Source organism: Camelus bactrianus, chromosome 5 (assembly GCF_048773025.1).
Source record: "Camelus bactrianus isolate YW-2024 breed Bactrian camel chromosome 5, ASM4877302v1, whole genome shotgun sequence".
NCBI classification, from domain to species: Eukaryota; Metazoa; Chordata; class Mammalia; order Artiodactyla; family Camelidae; genus Camelus; species Camelus bactrianus.
In genome coordinates this window covers 64539846-64559606 of record NC_133543.1, presented here as the reverse complement: position 1 = coordinate 64559606, position 19761 = coordinate 64539846, and the positions used below count along the sequence as shown (strand labels likewise).

At 36.5% G+C, this 19761-nt stretch overlaps 1 protein-coding gene across 3 annotated transcripts in view; it reads right to left on the bottom strand.

Annotated features, from left to right (window-relative positions):
- The window catches only part of ITGAV (integrin subunit alpha V), a 77784-nt gene that overhangs the window by 39734 nt on the left and 18289 nt on the right, over positions 1 to 19761 (bottom strand). For all 3 annotated transcript variants that reach the window (XM_045520424.2, XM_010960014.3, XM_074364007.1), the window contains 3 exons: positions 7867 to 7958; positions 5310 to 5424; positions 426 to 487 (listed from right to left, as the gene is read on the bottom strand). In XM_045520424.2, the coding sequence (XP_045376380.2) occupies positions 426 to 487; positions 5310 to 5424; positions 7867 to 7958 (269 nt within the window). The remainder of the gene's footprint in view (positions 1 to 425; positions 488 to 5309; positions 5425 to 7866; positions 7959 to 19761) is intronic.

The following is a 19761-nucleotide window of genomic DNA, read 5'->3' as shown; positions in this document are numbered from 1 at the left end:
GGCATATAATATTCAGCAAACACGCGTGTTTTTCAAATTTTAGGTAACTAAATCATAATTTTGTAATAAAGCTCTCATTGATAGCTTTTGTGAAAGTTCAATTTCAAAGATAGAAAGCTTTAATACTCTATAATTATCCAACTAGAAATGTTAATATTAAGTCATAATAGTTATGTATCTTATATTTAGGAGATTTTCCACTGTCCTTCGTCCCATTTTGATGTCTATTTCATATAAATAATGTCTCCTAGGGAGAGAATAGCATAAGGCAAAGGATATGAAAATGCATGGGTCATTTTTATTCACTGTTTTCATAAAATAGGTAATAGTTACAGAGAAGCTGAAGTATTAACCAGTTGATTTTTAATCATGGTTTAGATAATAAGGTAGATCTGAATCTCATTCAGTCTTAAATGAGAACTTACTTTAGTAAAATCAATGCTGAATCCTCCTTGACAAAATCCCTGTCCATCAGCATCAATATTTTCTAAAATAAAAAGATTGGAAATATACACAAACCCAAAAACAAACAAATAACACAAAACAAAACATGAGAAAAATCTGAAATCACTGTAACTGTACGTTAACGTACTAGTTTCTGAGAGTGTTCATTCACTCAGGCACTTGATGCATTATCACCACCTTCTACAAAAGTTAGTTTGCGTGTTTATCAGCACCCGTTAATCAGATACAGCAACAGAGAGCGATGAAGGTACTTGGATCAGTCACCAGGGAACAGAAAGATCACCTTGGGTGGTGGATTTCCAACCCACAACGAGATTATAGTTTATATCACAGCCCACACAACCCAGCATACGCACATTATAGTTCATTCCATTCTTTTAAAAATTACTGGTTATGACCCACTACTTTGATTTCATAAAACAATTTCTAGTTGTCATCTTCAAGTTAGAAACTCCAATCTGAAATTTCTATTTCTTACAATTATTCCCCTACAGTTGCTAGGTCTCCGCTAAGCTATTACAAATACTAATAAAGAGATACCTGCATTCTTGATACGTACATTTCCTATACATACACTTATAGCCAACAGCGACGACAACAAATCTGTAAAAAATGTAGTTCAGAATTTGGGGAGATGGCCAGACCTTAATTCAAGGCTCTGCAAAGAGCAAAATATGAAAACTACCCTCACAGCATATTTACAAGAGGGGTTTAATGAAAGTGAACTTTTTAAAATATGACATTTTAAAGTATTTTCCACATGATAACAGATTCAGTCATTTTACTTTTATTGTCACTTTTTTGTAGTTCTCACAAAAGGGAACAATTAGCTAATTATTAAATTGGCTAATTATTAGTAGCCAGTTGATTTAAATTGACTCTAATCATGGGTAACACTGTACCTAGAACAGAGGTAAGGATGAACCTGAAGACTTGCCCTTGTTTTGTTTCGAGAACAATAAAGAACAATGAAAAACAGCTACTCTTCAATCATCAAGGAATTCTTGTAGTCAGTATTACAATATTTAAATAATTATGCTATAGTATTCCTGTATTTGCCACCCAAATACAGGAACCAAAAATATCCATTTCCAGTTATAAGGACAACTTGCAAGAATTTTTGTCAAATACTCCCATCAAAAATTTTGAACCCCACAATTACACACTTAATGTCTAAATTTAGAATTTTTTAAATGAAAATGGTCTCAAGAGTATAATGCTACCCTGATGTAAATTTTCCTAACCAAGAGAGAATGGGAAAATGTGGGGCTGGGGTTTCCAGTGACTAGTGAATCATACTAAGGAATTCTGCTCTGACCTCAAGTCAGCTGTTTATTTCCTTTATTCAAGTTGCATCTGAGGAACTATTTCAAGCTATTTATAAAGACATCCTTTTTTGATTACCATACAGTACAATTATCTACTTTATTTGGTTTCCCAGAACATCCAGCTAGAAAACATGACTGCCCTTTAAAATTTTAAATAGGTACAGATTGAAGTGTTTATGCCTATGTAAAGAATTTTATATTGACTATAATGTATTTCAGTAAAGGCTTTTGTTTTTATTTCTGTTTATTTATTTTATCTATTTTTATTTATTTTATTTCTCCCACTTGCTAAGCCTGACAACATTATAAATAATATTATTTATTATGACAGTAAAAGAGCTAATGTTTATTAAGCCCTTACCGTGAGCCCACTACTGTGCTTAAACATTTAAAATCTTTTAAAATCTATAGAGCAATCTTATGAGAGATACTATTATTATTCACAGTTTACATAAAAGGAAACTAAGGCTCATGGCAATTAAGGAACTTGACCATGGTCAACCAGCTAGTACATAAAAGAGAGTGGATCTGAGCTGAGAAGTATCCACACCACTAGGCAGCACGCTCTCAAACCAGCCGTGTACTTATAATTCCCTGAGTAACCATTAAGGGGAAGGCAAAGCAACTAGAAATCATAATAGAAAAATCTATATACAAATAATATTATCATCAGAAAGCAGACAAAAGGAACAAAAGACTCAGTCTGAGCATGAAGCCGAAAGAGTATTTAAGTCATATGATTTGTGGTTCAGGCCCTTTTAGAACAGAAAGACATTCAGTCTGTTGTGTAATGCCAGGAACAGTCACAGGCACAGTTATGAAAAGCCAGAAGCAAACACAATCAGGAATAAGGTAAGGGCTTACAGACAGCCAAGCGCCACAGGTCCACACAGGTCATGCTAAAAGTGAAAGCAAATAAACAAACAAGTGAACAACAACAACAACAGCAGCAGCAGCAAAAAACCCCACAAACTACCAGCACCCAAGCAAGCCAAGTTATCAAGAAGCTAGCAATGTAGCCCTACACAACTGGCATCCTCGTGTAAAATCAGTCTTTGGGTTGCATAATTCACTGAACTACGACAAAGACACAAAATACAAAAATTGCAACTCTGAAGTCTCTTGTCCAAATCAGGGTTTTACCAATGATGAATCTCACCCACGACTACAGGCAGGCTGTCTCAGGGTGTGAGAACAGAACCCAGGCTCAGATTCCCACTTCTGAGTGTTCTTCCCAGGGCAGGCTGCCCCTTGTAATGTGGGCCTCCAGGTAGCTTAACATTTCAAAGGTTGGGCCAAAAAGTACATACAATGATCCAGGGATCCCCAAAGCCAGACTTATTAGGAAGAAAGACATTCCTTTCGATTTTTTTTGAGATTGTTCATTGTGCTTTTTCTAATATTTGAGGTTTATTACCTAGAGCAGGGATCGACAAACTTATTCTGTAAAGGGCCACATAGAAAATGTTTCAGGCTTAGAGGCCATTTAGTCTCTGTGGCAAGGACTCAACATCCCTTTAGAGACAAAATGTAAACAAATGGGCGTGGATGTGTTGCAATAAAACTTTATGTACAAACCAGGCTCACAAGTCACAGTTTGCAGATCTGATTTGGATGTTAACTACTTAAGAAAATAAGGTTAAAGTCTGTTTCCAAAGTAAATAAGTGAAAGCACTATGTAGTAGCTACCCTGTGCAAACACTGCCTTAATCCTTTAAATACACATGAAGGAAAGAACTGGTTGTTACTGCAGAGACAAAATGACGAAAACTACTGGCCGAAAATGGCAGTATACCCTCAAGAGATCATCATCATCAGATGCTGGTTTTCTGGAGGGTCCTCGTACACATCAGGAATTATCCAAATCTGTACTTGTGAAAGCAGAGTGTATTCTTTGTAGAAAAGCTGTGCTTAATACAGAGGGAATTGAAATGGAAAACATTTTCTCTTGTTAGTGATACAGGGAAAAGGTTCCTTTGGAATAAGACAGCCCTGGGTTTAAACCCTCATTAGATCACTCAGTACCATAAGATGCAGGGAAAAAAATGACTTCAACTGTCTGGATCTCAGTTCCCACATGTATTAGATGAGAATAAGGGAGATTTTACGGGTGTGTCCATCATATAAACAGTAAGTTACAAGCCTGGCACACAAGGGTTAGCTCATTCTGCAGAGCTACGAAATTATCCTCTCACAACTGGAACATTTTTGCAATACAGAAATTAAAAACACACATTTAGTCCTCACATTTTCCACATGCCACCAAAGACAACAGTACTATGACCAAAACACCAACATAAAGGTGATGATACAGATGGAGCCACGCACTGAGGATAAAGCTGCCCACCTCCTCCGTCATGTGCAGAGTGTGCTTTCTGATCGACCCTAATAAACAATGTGGTTCGGGGTACATATCATTCTTTTCATGTTTGCCTCCTACTTACAACAAGTAGGGCCAAGGCAGTGGGCTAAAAAATCAATATTTAATGATACCATTTGCAATTTCTCAGAGGTTCAACTGCTTAGAATTTGGAGGACTAAATAGATCATTTGACCTGGTGTCACAGGTCACCTAACACGCAAAAAAAAGAATCCAGCAGTAAGAGTCTTACACATGTACTTTTGTTATTAGTTCTCTCTACTACACTATCTGGAAACCAGCAGAACAGAAAAAGTGCTGTAGGCACAAACACTACATGGCATTTCAATGGGCTGTTTTTATGTTTCTGATATAAAGAGGATCTGGAGTGGTGGCCAATTCAACCATGGTGGAGAAGCAAAGGGAATGCCATCTCCAAGAAGGAAAAAGAAACGAGTTTGGAAAAGTATAATCAAAATTATAAGTGCTCAAAATCATCTTTAGTCACAATATCAATTTCATTTGAAATTTCAAATAATATTAGAGAACAGGCTGAGATCTTTCAGAGCATCAAGAAGAGTAGGTAACAGACTGACAAAGAAACTGATTCAAAGCAGGGAAATTCAGACTCAGACTCCTGAGCCCAATGTTTCACCTTCCTACAGAAAATCTGGCTCTTTTAAAACATAATTTTTTACTTTTAGCATCATTATTAATAGGAAGCTGTATTTCCCAAATTTTGGTAGCCATCAGAATTACCTTGTAGAATTCGTTATAAATGCAGGTGGCCAGGCCTCACTCAGACCTGCTGAATCAGAATCACTGTGGGGCCTGCATCTCTGTTAGAGAAGCCCAAGAGAGCATCTTTTAAACTAATAGTAACTAAAAATGCAGGTTTCCATCAAATATAATTACTGCTGACCAAGGAAGATGAAAAATAGTTCTTGGGGAGACAAGCCTGTTGACTGCATATTCACAACTTCTTTACATGATTAGACTGTTTTCATGTTGCTGTCATCAAATATCACAGTATGTCTACAAGTTTTTAAACACACACACACACACACACACACACACACACACACACACACACACACTTTTAAGAACCTAGGCTTCCCAGCACTCTTTCTAAAAGCTGGGACAACTTCTTTACATACTTGATCTGCATGGAGCATACTCAACAGTCTTTGTTCCATCCTGAAGAAAGCATGTTCCAACAGGTTCTCTCTCCTGTTTCATTTCCGTCCTCCAGTGGTACAGGGGGGCACAGGCCTGAAATCAAAGGGGGTAGTCCGTGACATAAAAATTCTCTGAAAAAAAAATCAATGTTTCAGACAATCTATACTACCCAGATTACAAAATCCCTCTAAAAGCATTAATAAAAATCAATCAAATCTATCCTCTACCTTCAATTTCTTACCACAGTAGTGGATAAAAATTTTAAATGTACTCTTCTCACATTCTTCTGAAGTCCATATTTGTAGTCTAGGTATTTTTTTCCAAAATAGTTAGCAAGTCATTATTTCGTGTAGCACCTTTCTCGATGTTAGGTGCTAAGCTGAAGGTCACAGATCCTAATCAACATTTTAACTAAATAACACTCTCATGCATGCAGAATATACCTCTAAATTATAAAGAAAATAGCTTATTAAGTAAGAAGAGAGTAAAAAAAAAATGCAATGCTTATTTACTTATTTTGCTTTCAGAGTTACAGATTTCAAATACCATGTATAAGTGGTTGAATGCATGTTTTAATAGCAAAGTGATCTAACAAACTGTAATGATTTAATTTGCTGGGGAAAAAGGTCAATGAATTTTTCCATTATATCCTTTGAAGCAAAACATTATAATACAAGCACTGAAGACAACATTGGGTTATTTTACATTTACCCTAAAAACTGAAAGTAAGGAATCACGGCTACTTCTCTGCACGTACTTGAAGTTTCAGGGTGGATTATTTGCAGCTTCCACTCAGTTTCGCTTCTTTGTACCTCTTTCTGCCTCGAATGCCGCCACTCCCAACCCCTCCCTTCACCTCCACTGGCTAAAATTTGACACATCCTTTAAAATTCTGCTGAAATTTCACTTCCTAAACAAATCCTTCCCTGATGCCCTACAATCAAAAGGAAAAAGAAAGACCATAATAAATACTATGCAGGTAATTAAAATAGGGAAGGGCTCTCTGAGGAAATGAAATTAGAGCTGAAATCAGAATGACAAGGAGCCAGCCCACATGAAATGCAACAAGATGAGCATTAACATGGGCAGAGGGGCAAACACTAAGGTGCCACCTGAAATGACATGGCATGGAAGGAATAAAAAGACCAGTGTAGCTACACACGTAAGGTGGAGAGACAGCAGCCAGTGACCAGATTATGGAGATGCTTATCAAAGCCACCAGGATCAGCATGTGAATTTTACTCTGAGGGTGATGAAAAGCTGCTTGACTGTTTTAATCAAGACGATGAAATGCTCTGGTTCACTCTGGTCCTTCTATAAAGAGCAGATTGTAGCTGGGGCAAGAGAGGAAGCAGAGAGATGACCCATTGCACTGCACCGCACTCACCTGGCCCAGGTGGGTAACGATGAGGGCTTGGGACACACAGAAAGTGTGGAGATGATGATTTATCAATGCCTGTGGGATATATTCTGGAAGCTGGAGGAAGAATTGACAGGGCCTGCTGATGGATGGCGTAGAGAGTAATGCCTCTAAGATGGGGAAGTTTTAGATGGAAACAGTTATTTTTGTGGTTTTTCCTTTATGATGAAGGAGAACAGTTCTATTTTGGTCCACATGAGTCTATATGAGTAACATATGAGCTATTCAAATGGAAATGCCAAATAGGTAGTTGGGAAATATGACTTTAAAGATCCCAGGAGAGTGAAGAGGTAGAAATACAGATTTGGGGATGATGACAGAAAGATAGTATTCACTGTCACAGGACAGGATAGGAGCAGCTAGGTAAAAGATGTAGTTTAAGAAGGCAGGGGCCCACAACAAAGGCCAGAGATGACTAGCATTTAGAAACTGGGCAAAGTGGAGCTATTAAAGGAGACTGCAAAGGAGCAACCAGGGAGAAGGGGGAAACCAGAAAGGAACAGTGTCCCAGGAGCCAAGGAAAGAAAAGTATTTCAGAAAGAATGGGTCAAATGACTGTGTGGAATGGTGCTGAGGGGGCAAGAAAAATATTCTTAACCTGAAAGTCACAGGTGACCTTGGCCATGACCCGAGCCTGACTGGCGGGGCTGGGAAGAGGATGTGAAGTGAGGTAGTGCAGGTGGTTACTACAGAAAACACTTTCAACACATCTTTGAAAGGGGGAGCAAAGGAAGGGGGCTGTGGCAAAGGGGAAGACGGGGCGAAGGCAGTGGTGCTTTATTTGTAAGGAGAGGAGGCACTAGGGCATTTGATTGACCAGAGGCAAATTATTCCTAAATCTAGCTCGAGAGAAACAAACTGACGGGAACTAGCAAGTGGGGCAGAAAAAGTAGACACGGTAGGAATGAAGGTGAAAGCTGCCAAAGCCAAGCCTGTGAAGGGTGAGAGAGATGGTATCCTCAGAAGGGGTGGCCTTCGATCACAGCTATGCTGTCTGATGATACCCTCTGCCTGAGCACACTGACTGTTACTATCAGCTTTTAACCATGGAACGTCCTGTGTTTTCACATATATTGACTAAACCTAACCTATGAATAAATATCCAAAACGCTTACCAAAATTTTATCCTGTTTTGACCTCACAGATGCTCCAAACCACTGATGGGACTTGAACTCCAATGGATCATCCTTGGCATAATCTCTATTGCCTGAAAAAAAAAAAAAAAACATGTGAAGGGTGAGAAGCAAAATATACTTTCTTAGTATAACAAAGTTTATTTCAATCCAGTCAGATTTACAAATAGTGTGCCTTTGACTAATCAAATACTACCCTAGCTATTTATCTCACATACCTTATACACATTAAGGACTTCCAACTAATTAGAAAAATAAAATACAGGATGACTTAGAAGTGTCTCAGATTTGTTATTAACCCTATCCGTTATCATAATGTGGATATGAAAAATTAAGTGAAGTTTTCTAGTTGCTAAATTGTAAGATAATTAACTATTAAATGAGTATTTATGACTACCTTCCATACTCCCAAAACTTCTATGACCAGAGATATTTCTGAAAATGGAAGGCTATGAAACACATTTGCAGAACACCAGTAATAGAAGACTTAAGTAAAAGACTAAGACCTTGCTAATGACATTATAACACAAGAGTCAGAATCCAGGGGACATGATTAGGCTGGTAAGAAAAACAATCAGATTTGGCACACTACATGCAAACATTTATTTTTCAGCCGACATTACTAAGAAAACCATTCCTGATACACCAGGCACTCACATAAAGCACTGTTGATTTAAAAAGAAAAAGATAGAAATCTTTTCCATGAAAAAGCTCTTGATCTGGTTAATGAAATAATTACAGAAATACATGCATAAAGTATTTTGGGGAGGAGAGACTATTTTTAAAGTCTAGTCTGTTCCTCTTTAAATCTATTTATAATTCCTTACAAACACATATTTCATATTATATTATTCATAAACACATATTTTTATTATTTTATATTTTAATTATATTTTTATAAACACATATTTTAATAACTATATTGGACTACTACATCAGATTAGTGTCAATTTAAGAATGCCAGCCAACATGTTAATATCACCAAAAGGTTTGGTTAAATCTGCTCCCTAAATTCACCCATCTAAGGTAGTGCTTACGGGTTACTCAATTATACTCTGAAGACTTAAGACCAATTAGAGAGTTATAATTAACGAACATTTCAATAATACCAGAGGTCTTATAGGAAAGGAGAAGGGGATAACATTTCATTGTACTCGTCTTTGAACTTCATTGTTTTGAAAAAAAATTTTTTTAATGTATCAATCTCCAAAGGCCTCTCTCTATCTGTACTCTAAATACCACTGTTCTTTGTCAGTGGCCACAAAGACACCTTTTATTAGTAAAGGAGAAATAAACTAGCTACTACATGCCTGTTACTTTGTAAACCAAGGTTTCCCAACAGTGGTTGGCTTGCCCTTGAAGCCTATGTTCACGTGCTGTCCCCACTAGAAACAATACACATCAGTGACCTACAGGTCACCTAACAGTCGACATGATCCCTTAAATTTCCCACTCTCCCATAGTTAGGTTAGAGCCACGTAACTCCTTCCTGTCAATAAGCTAAGACCAGAAGTGGCAAGTATCTCTTCCAGTTCAAGTCAGTTAAGAACAGATATAAGTTCACTAGTCATCAAGGAAATGCAAATCAAAACCACAGTAAGATATTATCTCACACCAGTTAAGAAGGCTATTATCAGAAGATGTGGAGAAAAGGGAGCCTTTACACACTGTTGGCTAACAATGTAAATCGGTGCAGCAATTATGGAAAACAGTATGGAGGTTACTCAAGAAGCTAAAGATAAGAACTATGGTATGATTCAGCAATCCCACTTCTAGGTATATATCTGAAGGAAATGATACCACTATCTTGGAGAGATATCTGTACTCCCATGTTCATTGCAGCATTATTCACAATAGTCAAGATATGGAAGCAACCTAATTGTCTATGGTCGAATGAATAAAAAAAGAAAAAAATGTGGTATATAAATAAAATGGAATATTGTTCGGTCTTGAAAAAAGAGAGGAAATCCTGCCATGTGCAACAACATGGATGGATTTAGAAGACATTATGCTAAGTTCAAATAAGCCAGACACAGAAAGACAAACACTTATCATACCACTTGTACGTGAAATATCAAATAGTCAACTCAAAGCAAACAAACACACACAATGGGTATGAATCCTCCATGTTTTCTCTCTCCTATCCAAGAGGTTGGAAGAAGAGATGGTGTGGGGTCCCTTGATGGAAGCAGCCTCAGTCCAAGTTTCTAAACCACCAAGAACAGCCAAATGACCCACATAAGATGATGACATGAGCAAGAAATTAGCCTTTTTTTAAGTGAATGAGATTTGGGGATTTGTTTGTAAATACAATGTTACTACAGTATAGCCTAGCACAGTTTGAGAAATATATATTGTAAAAATAAAATGCTATATCCAAAAGGACCTGACCTATAACTTCAAAGAAGCTTAGCCTCTAGAAGTGGATTCAATTGACAGTGTTTTCAAGGATTTTAGCCATAAAATGTATGGTTACAAGTTATTTAATAGGATGTTTAAAAAATTCCACTGCAAGCTGTGTTCTCTCACTGTGTTGCTGGCTTTCTATTCTACTCCTTTCTACAAAGGAAATGAAGACTTTCCCCCCTTACGTTAATGAAGCTGGGAAAATACAGTATGACAGTGAAACAGCTGGTGCTTGGAGGTATTCATGTAAATTCATTGTCCTTTGAGACCATAAGCATCATGTTCAACTTAGGTAAAGTTAGCCCGAGGGAACTGAGTTTATGAGCTAATATTTCTGAGGAAAAAGTACAACATTCTCACAACTCTTCCTTCCACTTTCATTTAAAACAGTCTTTTCAGCAAGACCCTAAAGATGTCCAAGAAGAAGCAAAACTTTTCTGAAGTACCACATTAGAGAGGTTCAAATTAAGGCTCCATATATTTCCTCATACTGTCTAAAACTTCAATTCAAAAAAAAGGGTGGGGGAGGAGATAGCTCAGTAGTAGATGTGTGCCTAGCATGCAGGAGGTCCTGGGTTCAATCCCCAGTACCTCCATTAACATAAATAAATAAACAAACAAACCCGATTACTTCCCCCACCAACCAAAAAAATAAATAAAAAATAAAAAAGGTGCAGACCCAACATCTCTATATTCTTTCCAATAGAAAATATTCCTGCCTACAAGACATCTGATAGTTTCTTCAAAAATGTCAATATTATGAAACACAAAAAAAGTAAGATTCAAGATTAAAAGAGAACAATGAGACATAGCAACCCAATGCAAGATGTGATGCTTAGTTGAATCTTCTATCTGAAGAAATGTTTTCAAGTTACAAAGGGCTTTATTAGATAACGTACTGTAATAATGACACATTTCTACTGTGTGATGATAGTATTGTGCTTATGTAAGGGAAGGTCCTAGTTATGAGACATCCCCTGAAGTATGTAGGGGTAAAGTTTCATGTCTGCAACAATACTTGAATCTAGGTGAAGGGAGTATTGTTCATTATATTACATTTTCAAATTTTCTGAAGTTTAAAAATTTTCAAAATAAAAGTACAGCAATCAGCAAGTACACATTTATGTGCTATAAGGCCAACAACAGGGTATCTTCTATTTCTCTTCATTCAAATTCTTTATTATTATTTACTTTGATTATAAAATATTTTTTGAATTTATATTTATAAAATATAAAATAAAGCAAATGAAAGCATAAAACTTAAAATAAAGCCATTTGTAAAGATGAATCTAAATACCAAAATCCCACCATAAAGAAATGACCTCTGCTATCATTTTGTTGTCTACCCTAAAGACCTGTTTCATGAATACATCATTTTATATGTAAAATAGATAATTTAAGACAATATTTAAAAGACATTCAAGTTATTATTACATATAAGTGTTATGTTCCTCTTTGCCCTGAAACAATATGTTAATAAAGGTAGACCTATGGCATCATTTTCACTGTTGTATAGTACAACACTTACAGCCATACAGCAATTTACTTAATCAGTCCCCTATATCTCCTTCAGTTTCAAGTTTAGGAATATTTCTAATTTGATTTAAGAGACCTACATGTTCCCTCAAAGTCACACCTACTTCCTCTTCCAACAGACACAGGAGCTCAGCATAAGCCATCTGAGCATGAGCTCACTGCTAAATTAAGATAATAACCTTCTAGAAAATAGAGTGTAATATAGAATACTATTCTAATGGATAAGTGTTTAATCAAAGCTCCAAGATATGTTTACTTTTATATGTAAGAGTTCCCTTACCCTGAGTCCCCAACTCCTTAAACAAGCCATACTCATTTCTACCCACAGGCATTTGAGCCCAAGGTTCTCTAACTTGGAAAACCTTCCCTTATTCCTTACATTCTTGATTCAAACCTTACTTGAAAATTCAGTGGCAGTTGTCCGTGACCCTAACATATGATGAAGCGGTAGTCTGCCCCTGAAGGAAATATTTGACCCAAGAGACAGTCGTGGGAACAAGTATTAATGGCAGAGCAATGGTAGAGGAACGTGCTAAGACCATTGGGAAGATGGTGGCCAAGTTCAGGGGAGGGAATACTTTCTGGGCCAAGAGAAAATCCTGTGCAAAGAAATGAAAGAGTGGATATTCTTGAATTTTTTTTTTTAGAGAATTGTGTGTTGTTTACTGTGAGAAAGATCTGAAGGGGAGTGGTGGGCGGGAGCTTTCATGCCATGCTAAGTAGTGGACTTCTCGGTGTTTTTAAGTCACCCTCTACACTAAGCAGTTTTTCTTTCATTATACTCCTGAAAGGGTGAAGAGAAGTTTCTCCTCTGTAAAATGTTACCTAATTCTCTTTCTACTGCTCCAAAAAGTTGCCTTCACAGATTTTTTTCCTAAACAAATGGACTTTTCTCTAAATTTGTCTGTGGTGGCACAGGACGCTGTTACACACTGTCAAGTAGCATGTGCTTCTCAGCGCTACCATGTTCTATTTCCTTTTTTTTTTCAAAAGCATCAAAAATGTCCCCTACCATTATGATTATGGTTATCTGCCTCTGTGGACATCAGGCTTAGTTAAGCTAAAAATGTCATGGAAAATAAGTAGAAATGTTACATATATTTTGGTTTATTTTTATCATCAAATATTATGGAGCACAAAAATCCACAGTTCTTTTCATATGGCAAGTAATTTTCCCACAGTATTTAAGAAGAATGAAGGAGCACATCCTGGTGGAAAAACAACAGATAATGTGGCTTTTTGATTAAGTACATCTGAAAACCTGGAGCTTAACTAAAACTTAGCTATGCCCCCAAGACAACAGCCATGTCTTAAAGCATCATGTGATTAAATGTGCTTTCAATTATATTACCAAACAAAAGAAGTCAAATACGTTCGGCTTTAATGTGCTGGCACACACAGGCATCCAAAACCTAGTCAACAGTTTTCCAAAAAATAAGTATCACCCACTGATTTGAATGCCTTCAGCTTCAACAGAGCCACAACCTCAAATTACTATCTTTTTAAGAAGTTTGCTCAACGGGAAGTTCTTCTTTACCAATCAGAACTTTTTTTTTCCCCAGAGATCAAGTCTTAAAATACCCAATTCAACCTCAGGCAGAAATTTCACTCAGAGGAAGTGTGAATAGAGGTGGGCTGGAGAAAGAAAAGGAAAGCCTGCTCTCCAAACCCACTGACAAGAAGTTCATTCATGACCTGGCTGAAACTGGCAGCTAATCCGGGGCACATGAGGGAAGTAAATATTTTGAGTCACAGCCCTGAGTCACCACTTCGAGAGATGCCGAAACTCCACAGGCTGCTTGGACCTTGGGAGGGAAATCAGATACAGACAACTGCAGAAATGCCAGGGCTGGAGGCAATGCTTCCCCAGGCAACAGTCAAGAAAGAACGATTCCTGTCCGTAATTCTGTAAGACACCTTGGAATATTAGCTCTGATCTCCCAAGTGAATTAAAAGGGAAAAGAGTATCTCACACCATGGTAAAAATGAGAAGAAACTGCCCCACATTATGCAAATTAACATAAGACTCTACACTATCACTTTCAAACATTCATAGAAGAAAATGTTGCTAGAGAAACTTGAAGTTAATTAGCAAGTGGATCAGCAGAGACTTGAAAATTTATTGTCTATTTTTGTCGGCTTTTTAATTTGCCAGTTGCACTTTATCAGACTTCCATGAATGAAGACTTCAGAACAGAAGCCTACTGAACAACGCAAACTGTCATAGCTATAGACATTGCCCCCTGATTAGTAGCCAACTCATCTCATTTACTTCTCATTTCCTCCAAGCATCTGAAAAGACACTGTCAAACATTCAACTTGCTGGAGAATTACAGGGGATGCTTATTTTTAAGACGAAGTTACCTTATCACCCTAAAGCTACATTCTTTGTTTCTTCTTTTCATGCCTAAAGAATACCCTTTGGAGCAACAAGATTACTTTTTTTTTTTTTCTCAAAAAGCCAAAGGCAAGAAGAATGCCAAAGCATTAGAAAAGCGAGACTGTAAACTTCAATTTGGAAGTTAACTGTGTATCTGTCATTCAGTTCCCATTTGTTACTTTATGAATAATGAAATGATGTAGGTCCTTAAATAGCTTATTTTTTGCCCCCAAAAGTAGATATTAAAACAATGTAATGTACAGCATGGTGACTACAGTTAATAATACTGCACTGCATATTTGAAAGTTGCTGAGAGTAGATCTCAAACGTTCTCATCACAAGAAAAAGAATTTTCACTATGCATGGTGACAGACGTTAGACTTACTGTGATGATTATTTTGCAAATATAAATTCTGAATTGTTATGTTATATACCTGAAACTAATGTCAATTATACCTCAATTAAAAAAAAAAAAGAGTGCCACTCTAACATTCACCCTTTAACAAAATAGACAATTTGCAGGCTTCCTTAAGCAGCTTTTTCCCTCAAACATCACTTCTGCTCAGTCACACTCCCTATAACAAATCTGCCTGGAAGAAAAACCTCCCAATATGGCTTACTTATTTATGTGAAAATTAACAGGTCAAAGGAAGAAATCTCTTCGATCATTCATTTAAATAAATAAATCATGGGTATCTCCTACGTCTAAATGCAAGGAATACAGCAGTTAAATGAGACCGATAAGGTCCCTGCTTTCAAGGGAGAGAAATAATAAATAATTACATAAGATATTTTCAGAGAGTTACAAATGCTATAAAATGGATATGAGAAAAAATGATGAAGTAGTCAGACAGCTGCTAGTATCATGTATTTATAATCTAATGCTCCTGTGAAATAATGTGTCTCATTGATCTGGAGCTGCAAATATTAAGATATCAACATCTTTGAAATCTGAAAGTATATTACAGTCAATGGTGACCATTATAATTAGCAGCATTTTTTAGCAGTACATAAATGGTACTTTTTAATATCAGTGGGGGTGCAAGTGGGGAGTAGCTGACAATGAACATGAGGTTTCTTTTTAGGGGGTGATAGAAATGCTCTGGAATTAGATTATACTAATATCTGCAAAATTCTATGAATAGGTACCCTGAAAACAGGTAAATTTTATGATAAATTATATCTCAATGAAGCAGTTTAAAAAAACAAATGACAAACTTGTCAGGTAGAAAGGTAGCTGCCACACTGAACAGAAATATATGTATATAATACTTTTTCAAAATTAACAAAAAGTAAACAGATGCGTCAATAGAGAAACAGACCAAGAATATGAATAAACAATATAAACCAAAAACACAGTAAGAGCTAATAAACATATGAGAAAAGACTTAACCTCGCTAGAAATCAGAAATGCAAATCAAAACAAGATAAATGTTTCACCTGTAAGACTAAGAAAGATTATATCAAGCTTGTTTCAGAGATAAGTTGTATCAATGTTTTCCTACTTGGCAAGTGTGTATCAGATGGTGTTAAAAACATACATCCCCCTTTGACTTCTAAATTTCATTTTTAGAAATTAATTCTAAATAAATAATTTAAAATATGAACAAAGACTTAATAAATATGATCAAAGCATTGTTATAATAGTTTAAAAGCAGCAAAATATCTATTTCTAACACAACAGGAGATAAATTGAGTAAATTAAGATTTTACATATTTATACACACAGACACACAGACACACACACACATACACACAGAGTATATATAAAGGCCCCAAGGAACATACCCAAACATGTTATACACACACACCTGAATATATCCTATGGCCACTGATTTCCTGGGCAATGAGATTTGGGAGGTTTTTATTTTCTTTTTGCCCCTCAGATCTTTCTCATATTTTTAATCAAAGAATATGCATTGTCTGTATGTTTTAAAAGGTGAAAAAAAAGTAGTGTGGATATGTACCCAATAATCTTCACATACAAAAGCTTAGTTAGGAGATTCCACATCCCCTCCTAATTAACTTAATGTTTATATTTTCATCTCCCACACATAAAGGAGTTTTTTAATTTATGAAACTGAAGAACATTTAAATTGTCCAAGCTCTGCTTAGCAATTTTTATAAGGATTATTCTTCCTATACTCAGTAAGTATACTATACTTCCTAATAAAATACTAGAGTAGAATACTGCAAAATATAATTCATCAAAAATATCAAAATTCCAGATATTACTAAAGATCACAGTGAAGATTAATGCCTTCTTTGACTTACTGAGAAAATAGTTTTTTAACTTAAGAAACTCTGAAAGACACTATGTAATGGTTAGCTATTACTACTACTGAAAGGATGATTTGCTTTATAAACTTGAAAGTGCCTTTAAATGTCTCTAGAAGCATAACGGCATTGACTTAAAAATGATGAGATAAAGGTCTTTAAATCTGAAGTGTTTGGGGCCACAGATCACTGAAAAACTAATCATTTGTGAATATTAAGAAAAAAGCTCTAAAATCATAATCTATGAACAAGAGAAAGTGTTAGTACTTTACAGAGAGCTATCCAGAAACATCTTTTACATAAAATTAAATATAACTGTTTTCCAAGAGCAAACAAGAAGAGTCAGAAAAGGAGAGCCAGAGGGAAACATGAGGAAGCTCATTTCACTGGGGACTGGTACTTACTTATTTCTTGAGTTATTACCACCACGGGGAACACAAAAACAAAATCTCCCTCTCCTTCCCTGAGCAATTCTGATGCCCCTGAAGGAGCCAGCACAAAGAATACAGGCCCTTTGAAAACCCCCGCTGCTCTATCAATGCTGGTTTGTTTCCTCCTAGTGATGAGAAGGAAATGATCCTGAAAGCGTCTAACATTTTAAAACAAAAACTCTTTACTGATGATTAAAAAAAAAACCAAAGAACCAAGTCCATGTTAAGTCTTAAAATAATGGGTATGAGTCAGGTCAAAGTGGGCAACGAAGATGAGCTTTAAAGGAATATGTGAACTCAGTTTTGGTAAAACATTTAAAGTTTCAAATACCAACTCACGGCATGAGTGCTAGTCAACTAGTAATAAATTGGATTAACTGATTTCTTGGTTGCCTGCCAACTCTCCAGTTGTCTAATTCTCTACTGGGGGATGACAGATTGCATCAGGAGAAAGAGTTTCATTTAAAAACACATACATATACATAATTCTTTAGTATAAACTTATTTTGTATTAACAAGGGAAGGGAGACTACTTTTCTGTGCTTTTTAACTCTCTAATTTGCAGGACTGTTGCAACTGAACAGATATCTAGACATAACCCTGAAAGACCGAAAATTCACCAAGAGGACAAAGGCAAACTTAGGAAGCTGTTTTTGAGTCAGCCTGATTGTTTTAACTGTGAGGAGTTGGAAACTCTATGGCACAGAGGCCAGAGAACAGCTAAACGTTTTCTATTCTCTATTAATTGTAAAGCATAGTAATATCCAGAAAACACTCCGCAGTGCTTCTCTTGACTGCAAAGTTGGCATGGCCAGGGTTTGCCCACAGCCTACAGCCAAGCCCTTCCGGGAACAGGTGGTACGTGTTCCAGCAAGCCGTGTGCACGGGTAGGATAGTAATCTGACTTCTGACATTCCTCTAGGACAGGCATTGCTGGTAAGAGGTAACATCCATTCACTGAAATTAGAACATAAATGTAGGAGCTTCTCCCTTTTTTAAGGAATGTATTTAACAATCATGCAGGCAAGCCCATATTTCTAAACAAAGAGACTTCGACGGTGCCAGGTGCTACGTGTTCTCCTCCATCAGTGCACATCATCAATCTATCTTTTCAGAAAAGACATACTATTGAGAAAACCGGGCAATAGCCAGTCTGTTATAATAACATCTGCTTCCTAAAAAAGGAAAGAACGTTGCAAGGAGAGGATTTTCCCAAATGACATCATAACAGAGGTTAAAATGCAAACCAAGATATAATCCACTGAAGAATACCACAATTATCTTTATTTTTTTCCTTTTGCATAATCATTCACTTCCCCACAGCTGTACTATGAGCATGATATAAACCATTCTTTCATCACTTGTACCCTGCTTCCCTGTCTCTAAAGTACCCTCATGGACATTATCTCATTTAATACAAATGACAATGTTGAGAGGTAGGTATTACGCTTATTTGACAAACTGAAAAAACTGAGGCTGGCAAACTGAAGTCACTTGCCCCAGGTCACATCTAGTGAGTGTCAGACAATGAATCTTAGCACAGACCTTCTAATTTGCACTCTCCATAACCACTGGGCCAAAGCGAAAAGAACAAAAGAGGGCACAAAGCCTACTTACACAAGCATGGCTGTGTCCTAAAGTAGCTTACAGTATAACAAATATCAAACAAAATATTTTAAAGGGCGCTGTGGTAACAGAAAAATACCCTCACCCCACCACGCCACCCAAAGACGTCCAAATCCTAATCCCTAGAATCTTACATTTAAATATGTGACCTCACATGGCAGTAAGGGACCTTGCAAGTGTGAGTAAATTAAGTTCCTTGAAATGTAAGATGACTCCAGAATTATCTCAGTAAGCCTGATATAATCAGTCTTCTGGGAAGGCAGAAGAGTCAGGGTCAGAGCAATGTAGCCTGAGAAAGACTCAACCAGCCATTGCTGGCTTTTAAGACAGAGGAAGGGGCTACAAGCCGCGGAAGGTGGGTGGCCTCTAGAAGCTAGAAAAGGTATGAAAGCAGACTCTTTCCTAGAGCCTCCAAAAGGAGTACAGCACTGCAGACATCTCAATTTTGGCTCAATGAAAATCATTTTGGACATCTGACCTCCAGAACTGAAGACAGTAAATGTATGCTGTTTTTAAGACTCCAAGTTTATAGTAACTTGCTGTGATAGCAAAAAGAAACTAATCCAGGCATGAAAACAAAATTGAGATAACAGCCTACCCCCAGCTACACAAATATTCTCAATATTGTTTTGCATACCAACATAATACAGTTTTGGAATATTTTTACTTCCTAAAATATGTAGAGCATTAATCCTTAAACTAAAGCATACGTTAATCTTTGCCTAAGTTCTATTTTTTCACATTCAGATAAATTGTGTTTTCTACATAACAATCATCTTTTTCTTAAGGGTAAAGGATTAAGAGGTACAGACTACTATTTGTGTAATAAGCTACAAGGATATACTGTACAATACAGGGAACATTCCCAATATATTATAATAACTACAAATGGAGTATAATCTTTAAAAATTGGAAATCACTATGTTTTACACCTGAAACATAATATTGTAAATTATACCTCAATTTTAAAAAATCATCTCAGTGTAAAATAAACAAATCATACGCCCAAATGACCTTTTAATTTGCACTATTTCAACAGTTTCAAAGTTCATTGTTTTTCTGTCAGTTTAGAGAAAAATCCATTTTCAGCCATTCTGCAAATTGGCCATTATGCAGTCTTGGTTAAAACCTACAAATTTTGTGAAGTCACTAGATGAAAGGGTTTAAAAATCCAAGTGGGCAAGTACTATTTCAAAGTAAGATATAATATTTCAATCACTA